The sequence below is a fragment of the Amblyomma maculatum genome, chromosome 7, assembly GCF_055883805.1.
Source record: "Amblyomma maculatum isolate TAMU_Amacu chromosome 7, ASM5588380v1, whole genome shotgun sequence".
Taxonomy (NCBI): Eukaryota; Metazoa; Arthropoda; class Arachnida; order Ixodida; family Ixodidae; genus Amblyomma; species Amblyomma maculatum.
Window position 1 is genome coordinate 94,996,200 of NC_139350.1, and position 17,222 is coordinate 95,013,421.

The 17,222-nt window shown below is 45.1% G+C and overlaps 1 protein-coding gene across 1 annotated transcript; it reads right to left on the reverse strand.

Moving 5' to 3' along the window:
* Positions 1–6,524: 6,524 nt before the first annotated feature.
* On the reverse strand, positions 6,525–16,648 carry LOC146183987 (chromosome-associated kinesin KIF4-like). Its single transcript, XM_084608460.1, has 5 exons — positions 16,423–16,648; positions 14,765–14,955; positions 11,089–11,145; positions 9,674–9,935; positions 6,525–6,706 (listed from the first exon to the last, which is right to left on the reverse strand). Exons 1-5 carry the CDS (start codon positions 16,646–16,648, stop codon positions 6,525–6,527), a joined length of 918 nt encoding a protein of 305 aa, XP_084464586.1.
* Positions 16,649–17,222: the final 574 nt, after the last annotated feature.

Here is a 17,222-nt window from a genome sequence, read left to right on the forward strand (position 1 = left end):
CCGTTTCCGCACTTTCCGTGGTTGCCATCAGAGCTCCTCAATACTATCAAATGCAAAACTTCCCATGGGACCCATGTATAAACAAAAACGGCGGTTTTGATTGGTCAAAATTGAGGTGTTTACGAATAGTGGCGGCACCCGCGGCCATTAAAACAGCGTCTAAATTCCAAACTGTCTGATTTTTTATAAATGCACAACCATAATGGAAAATAAAATTAGTTGAAGACTTGCAGCAGCAAACGTTATTAGGATAACAACCATATAGATAGTTAACGGGGTCGTTCGATGTATTGCCGTTTTATACTTTTTTGAATAATATATTGGCCTGTGATTCTACTCGCAAAGGTTTAGTGCCTAGCGCGAGCGCATATTACAAAAAAAAAAAGAAAATGCAATAGAAATCGGAATTCGGAAGCTCTTCCCACCGAGAGCGACCGCAATTTTGAAATGCTCGCGTGACGCCACAAAGTGTATACGGAGGAGCGTATACACTTTATATACACGAGAGCGCCCGATTTCGTCGACCTTTGACCGCCGCATGGTAACCTGAGTTGTGCAGCTTCCGAAGGTAAAGCTGCGTCACCTGACATCGCTACAATTACTCCTCTCTGCCCATGAAACATGTGAACTGTAACCGGTGAAGGCATTGTACTAGAAGCATTAATTGATACAGGCACTGCTGTTTCCGTCATGCAGCTTCACTTGTACTTACAACTACACAAAGTGCGAACTCTTTGCACTGGCCTTACATTAGGTGTTGCCAATGGGGAGCATACCAACTCTTCTGCACTGTGCTTAGCCTGAATCACCATTGACGGCATCTTGCACTACATTGAGTTCGGTGTGCTATTATCCTGTGCCCATCCACTCATCCTCGGCTGGGATTTCTTCCCCTCTTACTCTTCAAGTCATTGAATGCACCACTGCTGCATATTCAGAGCCCGCTTATTCTCTCTTGGTTATTGTCGCCGATCACATCCTCTATGCCGGCTGTGAAGTTATTCTTTCTGTGACTTTTGATGCCGTGACTGATGGGGACGTCTTGATTACAACCATCTCCCGTCTCCTGTCAAAGGGTATCATAAGCATCGTGTCACTACTTCGATCCTCCAGTAGTTCTGTTCTCTTCGCCTTCAACACCACATCGGAGCCCATTTTTCTGCGCCGTCACTCTACTGTCCCTTCAGTCGCTTCCGCAGAGTCTGTCATCATTCTTCTATTTGTACCTCAGCTCGCTCCGATACATCTCCTATTTTGCTCAGTGCAGAACTTTGCAACATGGTGAGCACCGACCTCACAACAGCAAACAGAAGCGCATTGCTCGGTGTATTGACCTTGCACGCAGCCTCATTCGACGTGAGGTCTCGAGCATCGGGTCAAACCACTGCAGCAACGCATCGCTACCACACCTACCAATCGGGCATCGTTTGAGGCCGGCCATATCGTGTGTCTTCAACTGAGCGCAAGGTTATCAAGGAAAATATTGCTGACATGCTCGCCCGCAACATTATATGCAATTCGTTTAGTTCTTGGTCATCACCCGTTGTTTTAGTGAAGGATGACGGCTTGGTTTGATTCTGTGTAGGTTACCGTGCTCTCATAGAATGACTCTTAAGGATTTGTACCCCCTCCCTAGAATTGACGACGCCCTCGACTGTCTACAAGGTGCCCAAATTTTCTCCAGCCTTGACTTACGATCAGGATACCGGTAAATCTCCATACCTGAAGATGACAAAGAGGAGGCTGTCCTTGTCACTCCGAATGATTTATATGAATACAATGCAATGCCCTTTGGGCTCTGCAAGGCTCCTGCAACTTTCGAGCGCACGATTGACACAGTTGTACGAGGGCTCAAATAGAAAACGAGTCTGAGTTACTTGGACGACATCGTCATTTTTTCTTCGACGTTTTCAGATCATCTTACTTGACTTGGCTAAGTTTTGACAGCACTTTCCAACGCTGGCCTTCAGTTAAAAAAATGAAATGCTGTTTTGCGTCAAAATGTATTAAAGTTCTTGGTCACCTCGTAAGCAGCGCCGGAATTGAGATTGACCCTGAAAAAACTCGCTGCTGCACTGCTCTTCCCACGTCCGACTTGTGTCAAAGATCTACGGAGTTTCCTGGGATTGGCATCCTACTTCCGGCGCTTCATCAGCGATTTTGCCTCTATTGTCTCAACATTACATGCGTTTCTCCATATGGATACACCCTACGTCTGGTCTCCTGCTCTGACTTCGAGTCTCGTCCTCTGCCATTTTGACAATAAAGCTCCAACAATCATTTTGCACACCGATAGTCACGGCATTGGCGCTGTTCTTCTGCAACGCCAAGACAGCTCTACGGAAAACGTTGTTGCCTATGCAAGCCGCGCTCTGAGTCCCGCGGACTAAAACAATACTATTATGTATCAGGAATGTCTGGCCGTTAAGACGTTTTGTCCATACCTGTACGGTCGTCACTGACCACCACACCCTATGTTGGTTATCCTCAATGGAAAACTTGTCTGGACGTCTCGGGCGTTGGATTCTCCATCTTCAAGAGTACAACTTCACAATTATTTACAAATCGGGCAAGCAGCACAAAGACGCCAACGCTCTCTCTTTTTTGCCCACTGCTTCGCCATCAAAATATATGCCTTCGCCTTCCTCACCTGCGCCTTTGAGCCGCGCCATTCAGAGCCTACAGTAATGCAGCTTTTTATCTCCGCCTCCGTTACTCCCGCGCCAGCAATAGGCTGTCATCACCCTCACCACCTACGTGCTGACCCATACTGTCGCAAGCTGATTGATCGTCTGAGTGGCATTATCAGAACTCCAAATGCCTGTCGCCGTCTCCAGCTCAAAAATTTAAAGCTAAGGAATGGCAAACTATTTTGGCCCAACTACAGCCCGCTAGGCCACGCCTGGGTTCCCGTAAGTCCCCGCTCTCCACCTTCTCAAATTCTGCAAGCCTTTCACGACGATCCCAACGCTGGCCATCTTGGCTACATGAAAACCTACGACCGCATCCAGATCCTTTTCGTATGGCCTGGCCTCTCAACCTCTGTATTGAAATACGTCGCGTCTTGCATCCCTTGCTAACGATCCAAATGGTCCACGTCACTTCCGGCCGGTCTCTTGCTGCCTCCCCCGTGTCCTTTCACGCCTTTCGAAACGGTTGGAATTGACTTGTATGGACCCCTGCCTTTGACACTAGCGGTCAACCGCTGTGTCGTTACTGCGGTCGACCACCTCACCTGATACGTTTAAACCACAGCTCTTTCTTCCGGCTGTGCTTCTCAAATCGCCAACTTTTTTCTCCCACCAGACTTCTTCGCCATGGTGCCCCGCGTCTCCTCCTCAGTGATAGTGGAAAGTCGTTCCTCTTCTCAGTGCTCGCAGAAGTGCTTCATGCTATGGCACGGTGCACAAAAGTACATCCACTTACTAGCCACAGACCAATGGCCTCACAGAACGCTTTCATCGCACCCTTTCCGACAAGCTATCCACATACATTCACCCCCGTCACAACAACTGGACCCTACTCCCCTGTCACCTTTGCCCACAACACTGCCGTTCAACGAACCACCTATTCTCCGTTTTTTTTTTGTTTATGGCCGCCCATACTTTCTCGCTCGAAGCATCTTTCTTCTCAGCTACCACACCTTCTGACGCACCTTCCCCCGAATAATTTGTATCTCGCATTACTCACTGCCGTGAGCTTGCCCGCCTCCAAACTTAAGCCACTCAAGCTACCAGAAAATTCCCTTAATATTCGACCCCCCTCTGAGTGACCTCGCATCCGTGGCATTCGTGCGAAAAACTGATTAGCCGATTTATTACGACGAAATGCATCGAAATGCCTTTAATGCCTCATCGTTGTCGACAGAAGGTTGTCAGCAGACTTGTCACGCTTTTGAGAGCGAGAGTTAAAAATAAATTAATAAACCTTGTCGCCGCCGGAATCGAACCTCCATTCCTTAGATACCCAGCTGGGCGCTTTACCAATAGCGCCGCGCTAGGATTTTTTTTTCAACATTCGAACACATTTTTCATTCGCTCAGTGCTGAGGTAAGTAGTGTCAATCCATTGCGCCACCGATGGTTTTTTTTTTTCCTTGCCACCGTTTTAGTGAAGTTAGTTATTCTAGTTATGTTGTGTTGTATTTTCCAAATGGACTTTTCGCCTACAGGCTGATTACTCTGTAAATAATGTATATAACTCTATGCTGAAATTAAAAGCATGTAATAAATACCATGCTGAAAAAAAAAAATGCGCCACGCTCGGATAGTACAGAGCTCTTCATAATTCTCCTTGTCTACCGTGAGGATGAACGCGGGATTCCGCGAGTGACAGATGCTACTGCGACTTTCCTTTCCTGTAAACGAATCATAGAGCGCCGGTGAACTTTGATGCGTTTCATTAAATGCTGGTTTTGTTCGACAAGGGAGCGATCGACGTACTGTCACGACAGGTCATGACGTCACCGGGTGATTCATGCATATGCAAAGCTGATCCCGCCGGGCGTCCAATCCAGGCGTCCGTGTGGCGCCTTTTATTTGTCACTTTTTCGAACGCAGCACCACAAAGCTAATAGAAGCAGACCAAGATGTTTAGGAGGCCTTAGTACAGCAGGCATGAGCGACGTTGGAAATTGATTTACAGGATTTAAAAGGCGCAGTATCTGTCACAACTCTCCGCTGACACATGTACGACGCCATAAATTAACGGCGGAAGGTGGGAGTGAATGAAGAGAGGGAGATAGAGGTGTCTTAGTGGAGGGCTACGATCCACCGCGCTCTAATGGATTTCGCCTCATCGCACTTTATTGGTCCAAAGTGCCCTCTAGAATTGCTTTGGTCCTTACACGGTTCTAAAGCAAGCATCACGTGTGAACTATCTAAACGCCCCTGCATTGCCTGTTCGTGACCGTCGTCTCTAACCGCTGACCATCTGTAACCTGCGACCACAATGATCGCTTTCGTCCGGGAGGGGGAAGAGTGTAAGCACCTTGCGTGCACGTCATCTTCATCTGTACATATTCATCATCATCGTTGGTCATCTCGTCGGAGAGAAGACGAAGCGTGAATGAAACGCTGTTGGTTTGTAGCTGCTGCTTCAGCTGGGCTGGCAATAGAAAAGAGAACCTGCCGGTGCTTCCTGCTGTCTCAGAATGTAATAAATATATGTGGTATATATTTTGAAATTATGCACATTTATAAAATAAATAAAAATGACGAAAAAATAAAGCCGCAGTTGGCTCAATAGAAGCTTCATGGTTCGCTGGTAGACGAGGAAGACATTGCACAGCGCGTGAGGACAGCTTTGGATTCTTGGTTCGCCTCGAGTCTGCAGTCATTTGCAGCTTGGGAGTTTTTTAAGCAACAAGTTTGGAACATAGCTATAGAGATTGGTTGAGTCAGGTCTTCAAATTCGGTGAAGGAAAGCGGCTGCTGCTGAGACTTCGTAATTAGAACGAGCTTGAATGTGAGGCTCCTGGCTTATACACTGAGGAAATTCCTATTGTAAATTACCGCCTTAAAGACTTCGATGCAGAGCGCTTTCGAGCGGGCCTTGTGCGGTCTCGTAGCGATCTTGCTTTGCAGTCTGAGGAGCCAACTAGACAAGCATTGCTTAATGAGCATCGCCGTGCAGCTGTCAAACGAGTATTTGAATTCTATTGTAGTGGTGGTGGTAGTTTATGGGGTTTAACGTCCCAAAGCGATTCTCGCTATCAGAGACGCCGTAATGAAGGAATCCGGAAATTTCGAGCACCTGGGGTTCTTTAACGTGCACTGATATCATGCAGCGCACGGGCGCCTTGCTTTTCGCCCCTATTGAAAAGTGGTCGCCGAGGCCGGAATTCGATCCCGCGTCCTTGGGAACAGTAGTCGAGTGTCGTAACCACTGCGCCACCCCGGCGGGGGTTATTGTAGCGGTGCCTTGCTCACTACTTTTGATGCAATAGTAACCGAGTTTGCAAGTCGCTACACCTGTCTTTCTTCTGCCACTACAGGTAATGCTGTTGATGTTCATGTAGAGTGTCTTGCTTTAATGATTAAGCAGCTTCATGAGGATGAATGAAGGCGATAAGTCCTCCATTAACCTTAACTAAAATGGAAGACGCAGATGACCGTTTGCTGCTTTCCAAAGCTCCGGGTCCTGATTGTCTATCCGGTGAATTTTAGAAAACAAAATCTGCTCTCTGCCCTGCCCTACTCCAAACTTTTGAGACTACCCTACTGAAAAACCAAAAGTTCTACGTGGCAATAACCTCATAAAATCTCATCGAATCGCATAGACTCTCATACGGTGCACATCATTATAATAAAATATCGTACATAATTTATGATAATGTACAAGAAGCTATGAGACCTTATGCAATTATATGCGACTTGTATGTGATTTCTTATGAGAATTGAGTGAGATAGTAAGAGAAAATGGGGTTATTGTCTCATACAATTTTTTCAGTAGGGCAGTAATCACCCAAACTTTAAAGATGCTATTTATAATACAAGGATAGGCCACAGTACACATCAAACGGGATCACACCTGCTGGCGACGTCGGGCGATTCGTGCTTGTGTGGGATCAAAGTTGACAACAGGCTTGTTTTTGATCCTTCTAGCCCTGCCCGCGTAGCGTAATGTGCTGAGGGTCTCCTCCATGTTGCTGTCTGCCGGGCAGATGCAGGCAATCATCACAGTGTGGCTGTTGCCCCCCAAGGAATCTAGAGAAATAAAAATGAACGCGGAAGAGGAAACTCAGTGCTAGAAAGTGACGCATCTGTAACGTAGTTACCATAAACCACGTATAATGCTACCTCCAAACGATAGGTTGCCTAGTCCACGAACATACAAGAGACACCGAGAACAACGTTTGAAAATTACTTTTTTGCAAATATTGGTCTTCCAAGTCTTCCTGCCTATATTGGCAATAGTTCAGTGGCAAAAATATAACTGTCGCTCTGAAAGCCAAACCTAGAAATATCCCATAAAAAGCGTCCTTGAAAAACAAAGAACAGACCGCCGCCGTCTAGAACTGAATTTCAGCGCACCATGACCTCGCGTATCGTTTCTGAAATGTTTATTGACGCACGCATTTTGCTCGTAAAATTGGCTGGCACTATAGTTTCACCGATATCCCTTTTCTTGTCTTCTAGCTTTAGAAATCTCCGAATTTGGCAAGGCTTGCCTCAGTGTGACTAGAATTTGGAATTATTTCGACGCAGACCAGTACGTACTCAGCCTCCTTTTAATTACTGTAGAGCCTCCCCACTTTGTAGTCGCCTTATTTTAGTTAAACCCTCGTGGCAATTAAATGCTTCTTATCAGAAATGGTTCCCATTTTTGAGCCAGCTAGGATTTACTTATACCTCCAAACTTACAATGTGCAAAATGAAGGGGCATAAACAATAAAATATGCTTTATCAGCCATAGTCTAAAACACACAGCACCTTGTTAGAGGGTCAGAAAACTTTCTACATATTTCGTACAGTCCTTAATAGATCGAGGGAAACGTACGTGGTGATCCCATAAAAATGTTACTTGGCCCATATCAGCCGAAATTTACGGTTGTTTAATGGTACTCAGACTCAGACGGCACTAACAAAATGTCTTATCACTGTGCTCTCACCATCGCACGGGTGATTCTGCACAGTTTTCCTCCTGAGTGTACTGTCACACACATTAGAGCGCAGCTGATGTGTATACCATGTTTAGGCATCAGCGCAAAAGGACAGAGACGAGTGGAAGGAGGTACACAACGACGGTGGAGGTTGCCTCTTTCTCCGTATACTCAGTCACTGGCAAAACCCTTCCCTGTTACTCTGGTACTTTCGTAATATGCATCTTCTAAGAATGCAATGCCACAAACGCGAAGAGTAGATCAGTGAGCTTTCACAAAGGCGCAGCTTTTAGACACACACACAGACAGGCAGCTGTCTGCTGTAAAAAGAGCACATGGTGGGCGCATGGTAAAGCGCGCCTAATCTGGAGCAGAACAGTGCAGTTTGCATTGGCGAGTCTCTCATGGACAACACTACCAAGCTAACGTCTCGCACCAGTCAACTGCTATGCCTTGCAACTGTAACGCGCACTGGAATATATAAAGTGAAACTCAGCTCTTATTTTTTATTGCATAAGCGACTCGACATTTTTTCATTTATACTAAAGCCGTTTGTATTTTAGAGATGAGTATAGTAAAAGGGCACCAAAACATAAATACCTCAGGAGATAGGACACCAGGCCTCCAGGGGAGCCCCAAATAGCAAAATTTTATTCACCAATATCACGTCAATGTGGTAGGATAACCTTCTGTCTTCCATATTTCCCATTTATGTGCAGCCCTGTCTGTACGGTGAATATGTTTCTCTCGTCATTCTTACTCTGATTTAGCAATGTGCACATACAAAAATCACTAACAAATCAAATACGCTAAGAGTATGGTGCGGTACAATATAGTCGTAAGCAGCAGAGGTGCACAGTGAATGTTTCTTAATATCATATGTGTGTGAATTAACGCCGTTCGAGGAAAATAAAAAGGTTGGGCATTACTATTAGGACACCTTTACTAAAGACTGACTAACAATACCTCAATCACGCAACACGTAATTCTCGAAATATTTTGAAAATTTTAGGTCAAATGTCATTCTAAATTACAAAAACAAAGCTCTATGAGAAAACCTGACACCGACAATATTAAATTCTGGGCAGTTCAATACGGTTGCAGCTCAGCTGATTGCTGCAGAATCGAGAGCTTCTCAATACCTGGGCCAAAGGACACAGCGAAAGGAAATAACATCAGTAGTCGCTAGTATAAGTCAAGTTATGTGAAATGAAAGACCTGAACTGGGATAAAAATATCCGTTCGCAGTCAGTGCACTTTACTTAACGATGTTTAAGTGGACTGAGAAAAACAACGTGAAAAATAAAAATTTTTGTGATCCTCGTTAAGGCACGCACGTTTGTCCTGCAGAGTTTTGTGGATGGAGCCATGACAGACAAAGGAAGTCAAAAATGTAGTCGTTAAATGCAAATCGCATTATTAACTCCAAGTATTGGTCAAAGCTGCGCTCTCTAAAACTTGAGATGATGGTGAAGAAAGCAATTATTGTGCGCTTAGGAGTACACACTCATTCATATTTTGGCACTGATAATGAAATGTCAGCTAAGGGCCAACCAAGCAGCTAAACCCTAGAACACGATATGATTTGATATCAAGCGCTGTATCTTTGAAAATGAAATACTAAATTACAACCGTGTGCTGTGAGCGCAATGAATAATTTGCTATTACACGTAATTCGCTTATCACAAAAGCCATGTAGGACACTGGTTAAGACGTCCTGAGTCACTCGCGTGAGCAATGAAGCAAAGTGTTGAACCTCGTAGAGAAATATTCAACCCTACATGTAGTGTATGAAATCTGGCTTTCAAACCAAATTATCGAAACGTCGACTATAAAAGCTGCATGGAGAACATGGCGGACTACAAGCTGCTCAAAAACTGTACATTCTCGTCCAAAAAATTCGAAATCACTGGATATGTTACGGAGCGTAACAGTAGCGCACCCTCATCTGAACTATTCTGCCTCAGTTTGACTACTGTGCCTTTTTACCTTCCAGCTGCTCGCCCTTTCCCAGCATTAGAGCCATCCACCAACAACTAGCAGCTTAAACATTGAAACATTGGCAACAAACCTTCCTTGAGACTTTCGCCAACTGCCTTAGTTTTTCCAGCTCGTTCAGATCCAGCGAGATCCACTGTATGGAAGTTGGCTAGCCTTGTGGAGACACCATCTCCTTTGTCCCGCTGCTCTACAATCATGGTGGAGATTGCGTGAGACCGAGATGACCGCAAGTTCATGTTGGTCGAAGCTGTGCATCGAGATGCAGAGGCATTCTCGAGGATCTGGATTGTCTCTTCGGGAGTGGTCACACTTACTTCCGTCAGGTTGGTCACCTGTTCATACAAGTTGAAACGAAAGCACGGACAGTCTATCAGCAAGCGTTCGCGCTCAACGTGAAAGCTGAAAATGGGATCAAAAGAAAGAGCGAACATTTCTAGTACCACCCTTTTTTCATCTGAGAATAAGCATGCAAGGAATATTGCACTGTTCAAAAATACCAAGTATAGAGATTTCATCATAAGTTCAAGGCGCCAAACCAAACACGGGCACAAGAAAGGCAACGGGAAAAGGCGCTTCGTCCCGTTGCATTCCTTGTGTCCATGTGCGTTTTCGCGCCTTGAACATGAACTCTCACCAACTAGCCCGACAAAACGTTATTTCAAGGTGGATATTTGGTCACAGCCCTTTTATAAGTTTAGGAGAAGGAAGAGAATACATTTATTGTGAGGCTGAAATGAATTGTGAAAGGAAAGTGGGGATGGGATGGCGCTGGGTGGCAGACCCCATTCCAAGACGCCATTGGCCGCTGCCACTGCTCGAGCTCTCTGGATCCGGGCCCGCTCCTCCAAGTCCGAGCTGGACAGGGCCGCCTTCCAGCCCTCCCTAGTTGGATGTTTTAACTGCTATATTTGTGTTTTGCTGGCAAGCCTAGACCATGTGGAATAGGTCAGCATACTGACCGCAGAATTTTCACCTACCCGTGAACGCCGGATCCACGTACGTATTTTAGTATTTCGAGATTTATAAAACACCCGGTTTGAAGCCGTCTAAGGTGGCATTCCTTATGTCTGTCGAGACCCTTGGCGGGTCACGGGAGCTCCCCTCTGCAGAGGCGGAAATGAGTTTCCATCTTCGCATAAATTATGAGCGGGATTGTTATAGTTGCTGCGGTGGAACCGGATTATTTTAGCGGAACCACGGGTAGGAAAGCTGGGGAACCGCGTGAGCGGTCTCGTTCCCCTCGACCATCTGGCGACCGTACAGCCACATTATTTGCTTTTTTTTACAAGTAGCTGAATCTGAATTGCTCGTATGTGCCAATAATATTCTGCAGGTGAGTGGTGCTATCGTACCCCGCACGTAATTTCGGCAAACCTGTTGCGAGTCCAACATTATATACGCTGCGTCGGAGTGGGTGGAGGCCAGCGCAATCGCCACTTCCTCCAACATCAGCGCGTCACTGGTTTTTACCGAGAGCCCGCTCACCTGTCTTTCTTCGTGCACAACAGTGATGGTGTTGATGCCGTCCTCGCGGGGGACCCGCTGCATCCACGTAATATATATGTGCCTCTCTTACTGCCATAGTTATTTTGCGTAAATGTTGCTCTGCAGGCTTGCAGCTTCCCCTTATTATGCTCTCAATTCATGTTTTTAGACAGCGGCTTAACCGTCCAAATATTTTCCACATATCCCAGATGTCCACACTGTTTTCCATGACGGGGAGATGATGGGGAGAAGCACGAGAATTAGGTCTCAGAGGTTTTGCCTGCCTATGCTGGTCACGGACAGCTTAGAAATATGCTTTGTTCTGCGGGCCTCAATCTGCTTCCGTGTGCTATTATGGATCCCGATTTGGAGCAGGCACTTCGCATAGGTTCTCGCCGGGAGTCCTAGCGCCTTTTTAACCGCCGCCCGAATCACCGCGTCAAGGGTTCCACGGTCGCTCTTCCTCAGCTTGAGATAGGGCGCCACGTACTCCCCACGAGTGACGCCGAACGCCTAAACCAGGCAAACGGTTTCTTGTTCAAGACGTACACCGTTCTTGCATAAACCCTGCCAATCATCCTACTAGTTTCTCCGAAGGTAGACTTTAATTTTTCAGGGTCTTGTAAGTGTTACAGAGGTTATCAATTTGCAATCCCGATACCGGAAGTATGTCCATTTCTGGTATCGGATTGCCGTTAACGTAAATGTGTATGTTTTTTTCCTAGATCTTTAGGTTTTGCAATGGGTAAGAGTTCTGATTTATTCGGAGCGCACTCCTCTCGGAAAGCTCCCACCATCTGCCCTAAGTTACCCATGCAACGACCAGATGGTAACGTCGTACGCGTAGATGGCGTGGCGTACGCCATTCACTGGCGTTGAGCCTCTCTGGGAGCGCTATGAGGGCAACGTTAAAGAGCAGCGGAAAAGAACAGCTCCTTGAGGCGTTCACCGTGTTCCCATATCGATTGGCCCGAATTTTTATTGCCTAAGCAATACTACGCCAGGTTTCAGCCCGTAGCGTAAACCTGGCCGGTAGCCACGTTTGACCTTTACAGCGACCGTAGATGGGGCCCTTCTTCAAGCCGTCGGGTAAACCCGGTCGGTAGCCCGCCGCGCCGCGGAAGCAGAAGAAGAATAAGAATCAGAACAGAAAGAGAAGCTACGTCGGCTTTGCTTACGCAACCTACCGGATTGAACTAAAGCTAAACCTCAGCTAATTTTTTTTATTGCCCAATCTGATATAAGATTTCTGATTTCCTAAGTTTTTATGTAGCTAAAATATTTCTCGCTGCAATTGTTGCCGTTTGAAAATTTCACTTTTACAATACTTAAAGTTTTCAAAGGCCATCATCAGGCCCAGGGTCAAAATCGCCCTGTCTCTGAACTCCCTAAAAGGAGATCAATAACTTCCCTATTGATTTGGTGCAGTACATCCTGCGCTGATAAAAGTGGCCGGAAGCCGAATATGGAGGGCGGCAGCAGCCCATGCTGTTCCAAATAGTCGGACAGCCTTTGCCTTACTGCCACCTCCATGAGCTTATCGGTGCAGGACGTGAGAGTGATTGGTCTTAAATTTTCTTTTTTATCTTTATGCCCGGCTTTGGGATGAACATTACTATGGATGTTTTCCAGTCATTTGGTAACATCCCGAGTCCCAGCAATCATTACTGGCCGTAAAATCTTCCAGGGTTTGATCGTTGAGGTTGGCCAGAAGGCCGACCGTTATCAGGTCGTCTTCCGGTGTCGTATCTCGCCTCATACTCATTAATGCGGTTTTTATTTCTACGACGGGGAATTCTACATCCTAATTATGGTGTTTTTTCTCTAGTGTATGTTCTAAATTCCTCATCTTCATATACGGTCGTACATGAGTATGTTTCTTTCAGTTTGCCGGTGAGCGGTGATCCGTGCCTTTGAAGACATTGAGTACCCTCCTCAAGTTACTGCTTTGTTTGCCTTTGGATTTATTAGGTTCAATGAAGCACCTCCCTACCCTACTGAAATAACTGTATGGGGCAATAACCTCACATTTTCTCACACAATCTCATTCAGTTCGCATAAGAAATCACATACAAGTCGTATATAATTGCATAAGGTCTCATAGCTTCTTCTACATTATCATAAATTATGTGGGATATTTTATGATAATTATGTGAACCGTATGAGAGTCGATGCGATTAGATGAGATTTTATGAGGTTATTGCCACGTAAAATTTTTGGTTTTTCAGTAGGGTACTGAAAACGTGTGAGGCAATATCCTCACATTTTCTCACACGATCTCACTTCATTCGCATAAGCAATCACATACAAGTCGCATATAATTGCATAAGATCTCATATACTCTTGTATATTATTATAAATTATGCGAACTATTTTATGATAATGATGTCCACTGTATGAGAGTCTATGCGATTAGGCGAGATTGTGTGAAGTTATTGCCTCGTAGAACTTTTGGTTTTTCAGTAGGGCTGAGAAGGCTCCATGTACTTTTCCTGCTGAGGGTGCCTCAGATGGAATCGCATCTGGATATCCAGATGGTTTTTGCTTGAGATCACGCTTATGTTTCTGCCTGTTTGGTTAGCTGGGAAATTCTAATTTTAAGCTTACAGTTCTGTATTAAGGTTTAAGAGTGCAGCACAATGCATAAGCACTGCATCATTGCTAATGCGGGTACCCCAAAATAGGAGCAGCCTATTATAATCCCGTAACTATATAATCATAGCCGACGTACTTCGAGCTGCACGCTCCTAATCATGCTGTTAGCCCAAAACAATTTAATGCACTAGTGAAGTCTTACCCTTATCGTGCCAGCGTGATCCTCCCGTATCGTCAATGGTTCTCGGAATGAACTTGTGGAGAATAAATCAAAAATATTTTCCTTGCATATCTGCGAGAAAGTAGAAATGACATTAAATCCATGACAAGCCAGTTGTACTACTACAAACCTGATGCCTCCTACATTTAGGTTCAGTTTGTATCTCAAAGGCATGAAAGAAAATTCAGTTGCACTAGAATATTCGCCTGCTTATTCAAGGAATTTGCAGCAAAATAAAGAAAAAACACTTGATGTAGGTATAACATACAGGGTTACTTCAAGAGAAATAGGCATATACACAGAAAGCAGAGCATAGACAAGTAAAAGCTTGAAGGGTCGAGACTTCAAGCAAATGATTCATCAGCCAGAAGTTGATGACCGTGCTTGGTTTGCCCACAAAGTCTACTACGATCGCGCTCGAATCGAAACAGAGCTGGATCTTTTTGCCACTCAGATTGCTAAAATAAAATAAACGCCGCTTATTTCGCCTATGTGGTGGTTGTGTAAAAGGTTAAAATCAATAATTCCTTCAGAAGCAGCATTCATGTCTTTTGACGACAAACGCAATGGCGCAATCTCGTTGTGCGATGCTTAGGAAATGGTCGAATTGTGCAACACATTAGTGAACAAAGCTTCTCTATTTATAGGGGAACTCGTTCAAGAAGCACCACTTGGGAATGAAGTCTTCATCTCAACAAATATATCGGTGGCGTTTCACTCATGACCTGATTATCGACAGTCATATATACATACAGCAGAATAGCTCTCACAGTTTGGCTCTTTAAACTTTATTGGCCATATTTAGTACATTTTCGCGAATTACACGTCTCGTATTTGCTGTCTTGCATACAATGCACTCACCTCTAGGAAAGTAGCTCGCACAAGGAATATTTTCTCTGTGCTTGTCGTGATATGCTTGAAAATATTGTCAACTATCCTGGAGATAATGCTCGCATCGTCACAGCCGGTGTCATTGGACGACGAGCGCGTTCCCATAGTGAACGTTTTTCCATAGCCCGTTTGGCCATAGGCGAGAACGGTTCCGTTGTAGCCTTGAACATAGAAGATACATTCTTGGTTTCAAACATATTTGCTGACGTGAACTCATTGAAAATGTAAAATTGGATCTAGCAAGTATAAGCGGACGGGGGCCTCAGAAAATTAGCAGAACGCACAAACTATACCTACAACTAAGAAATGACAAAGGGGGCGCCTCATTTCCTGACAAATTTGGGTATGACGACAATACGGACACGAAGTTAAAAAATTTATAACGTGAATCTGCTCAAAATCAAAGTCCGAGACAGCCACTGCCTTAGCTTCGGCGTGCATGCGACCTGTGATGGATGTGCACGGTCTGGATGCGATGTAGAGGGCTTGGAACCAATGGCAGCAGTAAGGCTTTCTTTTTTTGAGAGCACTCCTGATGAAAAAATGATTACAGAATGCGCATTCTTCAAAGAAAGCCCCAAAAAGAATAGAAAATCACTTTTGCCTAGGCCCTCTTGGTTTTCAATGCCATACGTCTTCTCTCGTGCACACACCTCGATCATGGCGATTTCAGCTTACAGACGCCTAAGAGAAATGTGCAACACGTACCAAACTGTTCAGTTTTGGTGCACAATATGATGCATATTGTTGCTACTTGAAAAGCGCATTACAGTGGCAGTGTTTTTGTTGCCTCCAGTTTGAACTCTTGCTGCATGTTGCACTTACGGTAGTTCACCAACTATAGGCAAATTAAACAGTTATGTGGGCAGAGGAAAAAAGGTATTCAATCCTTTATGACTTTTTTGTGTCTGCTGTAATTTTATTTCTGGCATGAGAGAAATAGAACATTTTTATTGCAAACGCTTAACCACACGCACTCTTCAAATTTGCTGGGCTGGCTCAATACCTCGCTACGTGTGGCTTTCAAACCAGCCCCAGGACAAGCTTTGCACGCCATCTCGGTAGCCGGTTTCTTCTCATGCTCAGTTGCCAGACTTTCGAGCTACGCTTCGGATGTCGCCGCCTTCATACGTTTTGACAAGGTTGGACTAAATACGTTAATTAGGCCTCCATCCTAAGCAAAGCCTAAATCACCCGTTACATACTTCGCTAAACCTAACCATACGTACAAAATACGCGAATTAAAATTTAATTCAATGAACGCTAGATCATATATTTATATCCATTTATGCTCTGAGCCAAGCTAAATCACCACTAAATGCTTTAGCTGCTACGCAGAACGTCCCCTGAATGAACGAATCTGGCTCCAAGATCACACCAGGGGCCCTCCTTTCGGCATGGATTGAGAGAAAATGTAACTAGTTCGTCAGAACCTGACATTATGACAAACGTAGTCACAATTTTGGCACTGCAACAATGCGCCAACACCGTTGTTCTCTTTAACGGCCATGCAAGAAAGGTAAATAACGATGCTGCTACATTTTCGTGTCTCCAGAACCAAGTTTATCCGTGGGATAGAAATGAAAACTTTTAATCGTTATTATTGTGGGCAGGCTCTATATGCTCACCTTCAAATATCCTGGGCAGCAGGCTGGAGACGCATGCCTCGTAGACCTCAGCCTGGCTCGATTCTTCACCGAAAACGTAGTCAAATTTGAAAATTGTTTCCGCACGTAAAACTATAGTCTGTTCATTCGGCACTGTCCGTGTGCAAACTTGGCACCCTTCCAGTACTTCATTGGACACTAGTGGGCGGCAGCGCACCGCCACTTTCACGGGGATAGTTTTCTCCATTCCGGTTTTGATTGAGCAAGAGGTCTGCAGAGAAAAATGATAATCAAAGGATAAAACTTTGTCCGAAAGCAGCTAACGAGGAAATGAAAGAGAAACTTTGGAGGTACAGCAGTAGCTTGAAACATTACTACAAAGAGGTGTGCTGCGCATCTGGCATTGCAATGAGTTGCCGCAATTCACTGCAAATTCAAAAATGAGCCGACGCATTCATTTAAGAGCCTCACAAATCCGGTACGTTTAAATTCATCAAGCTTCTCCAGTGCTTAAAAGCAGATGAATGCGGAAGAAACAACAACAGAGAATTGCTTAAAGAATACATCTATGCTCGATTTAAATAAACAGGAACAGAGAGAGTGGTTGAAAGCAGCAACCAGCTGAGGAATCTGCCCGTGCACAACTATGCTGTCCCTTTCATGCTTTTAAAGTGAAAGCTTTACTGGCTTAGTTCCGCGAGTTTCGCCGTGGTCGGCCAAGGCTTTAATTGCGCATGCGCACATCGCTATGGCAACCAGCTGCGTCGGCTCTCCACGCCGGATCTCCACAGCGGCTCCGGGCTCCCGCATAACAACGTGAC

Excerpts from the sequence above, each read along its gene's own strand:
- LOC146183987 (XM_084608460.1), bottom strand. The coding sequence starts at position 16,648 with ATGGAGAAAACTATCCCCGTGAAAGTGGCGGTGCGCTGCCGCCCACTA. Across the intron at positions 11,146-14,764 it reads TGCGAGCTACTTTCCTAGAG|CGGGTCCCCCGCGAGGACGG; the intron begins GTGAGTGCATTG and ends ACGTGGATGCAG. Across the intron at positions 9,936-11,088 it reads TTGTGCACGAAGAAAGACAG|GTGACCAACCTGACGGAAGT; the intron begins GTGAGCGGGCTC and ends TTGTATGAACAG.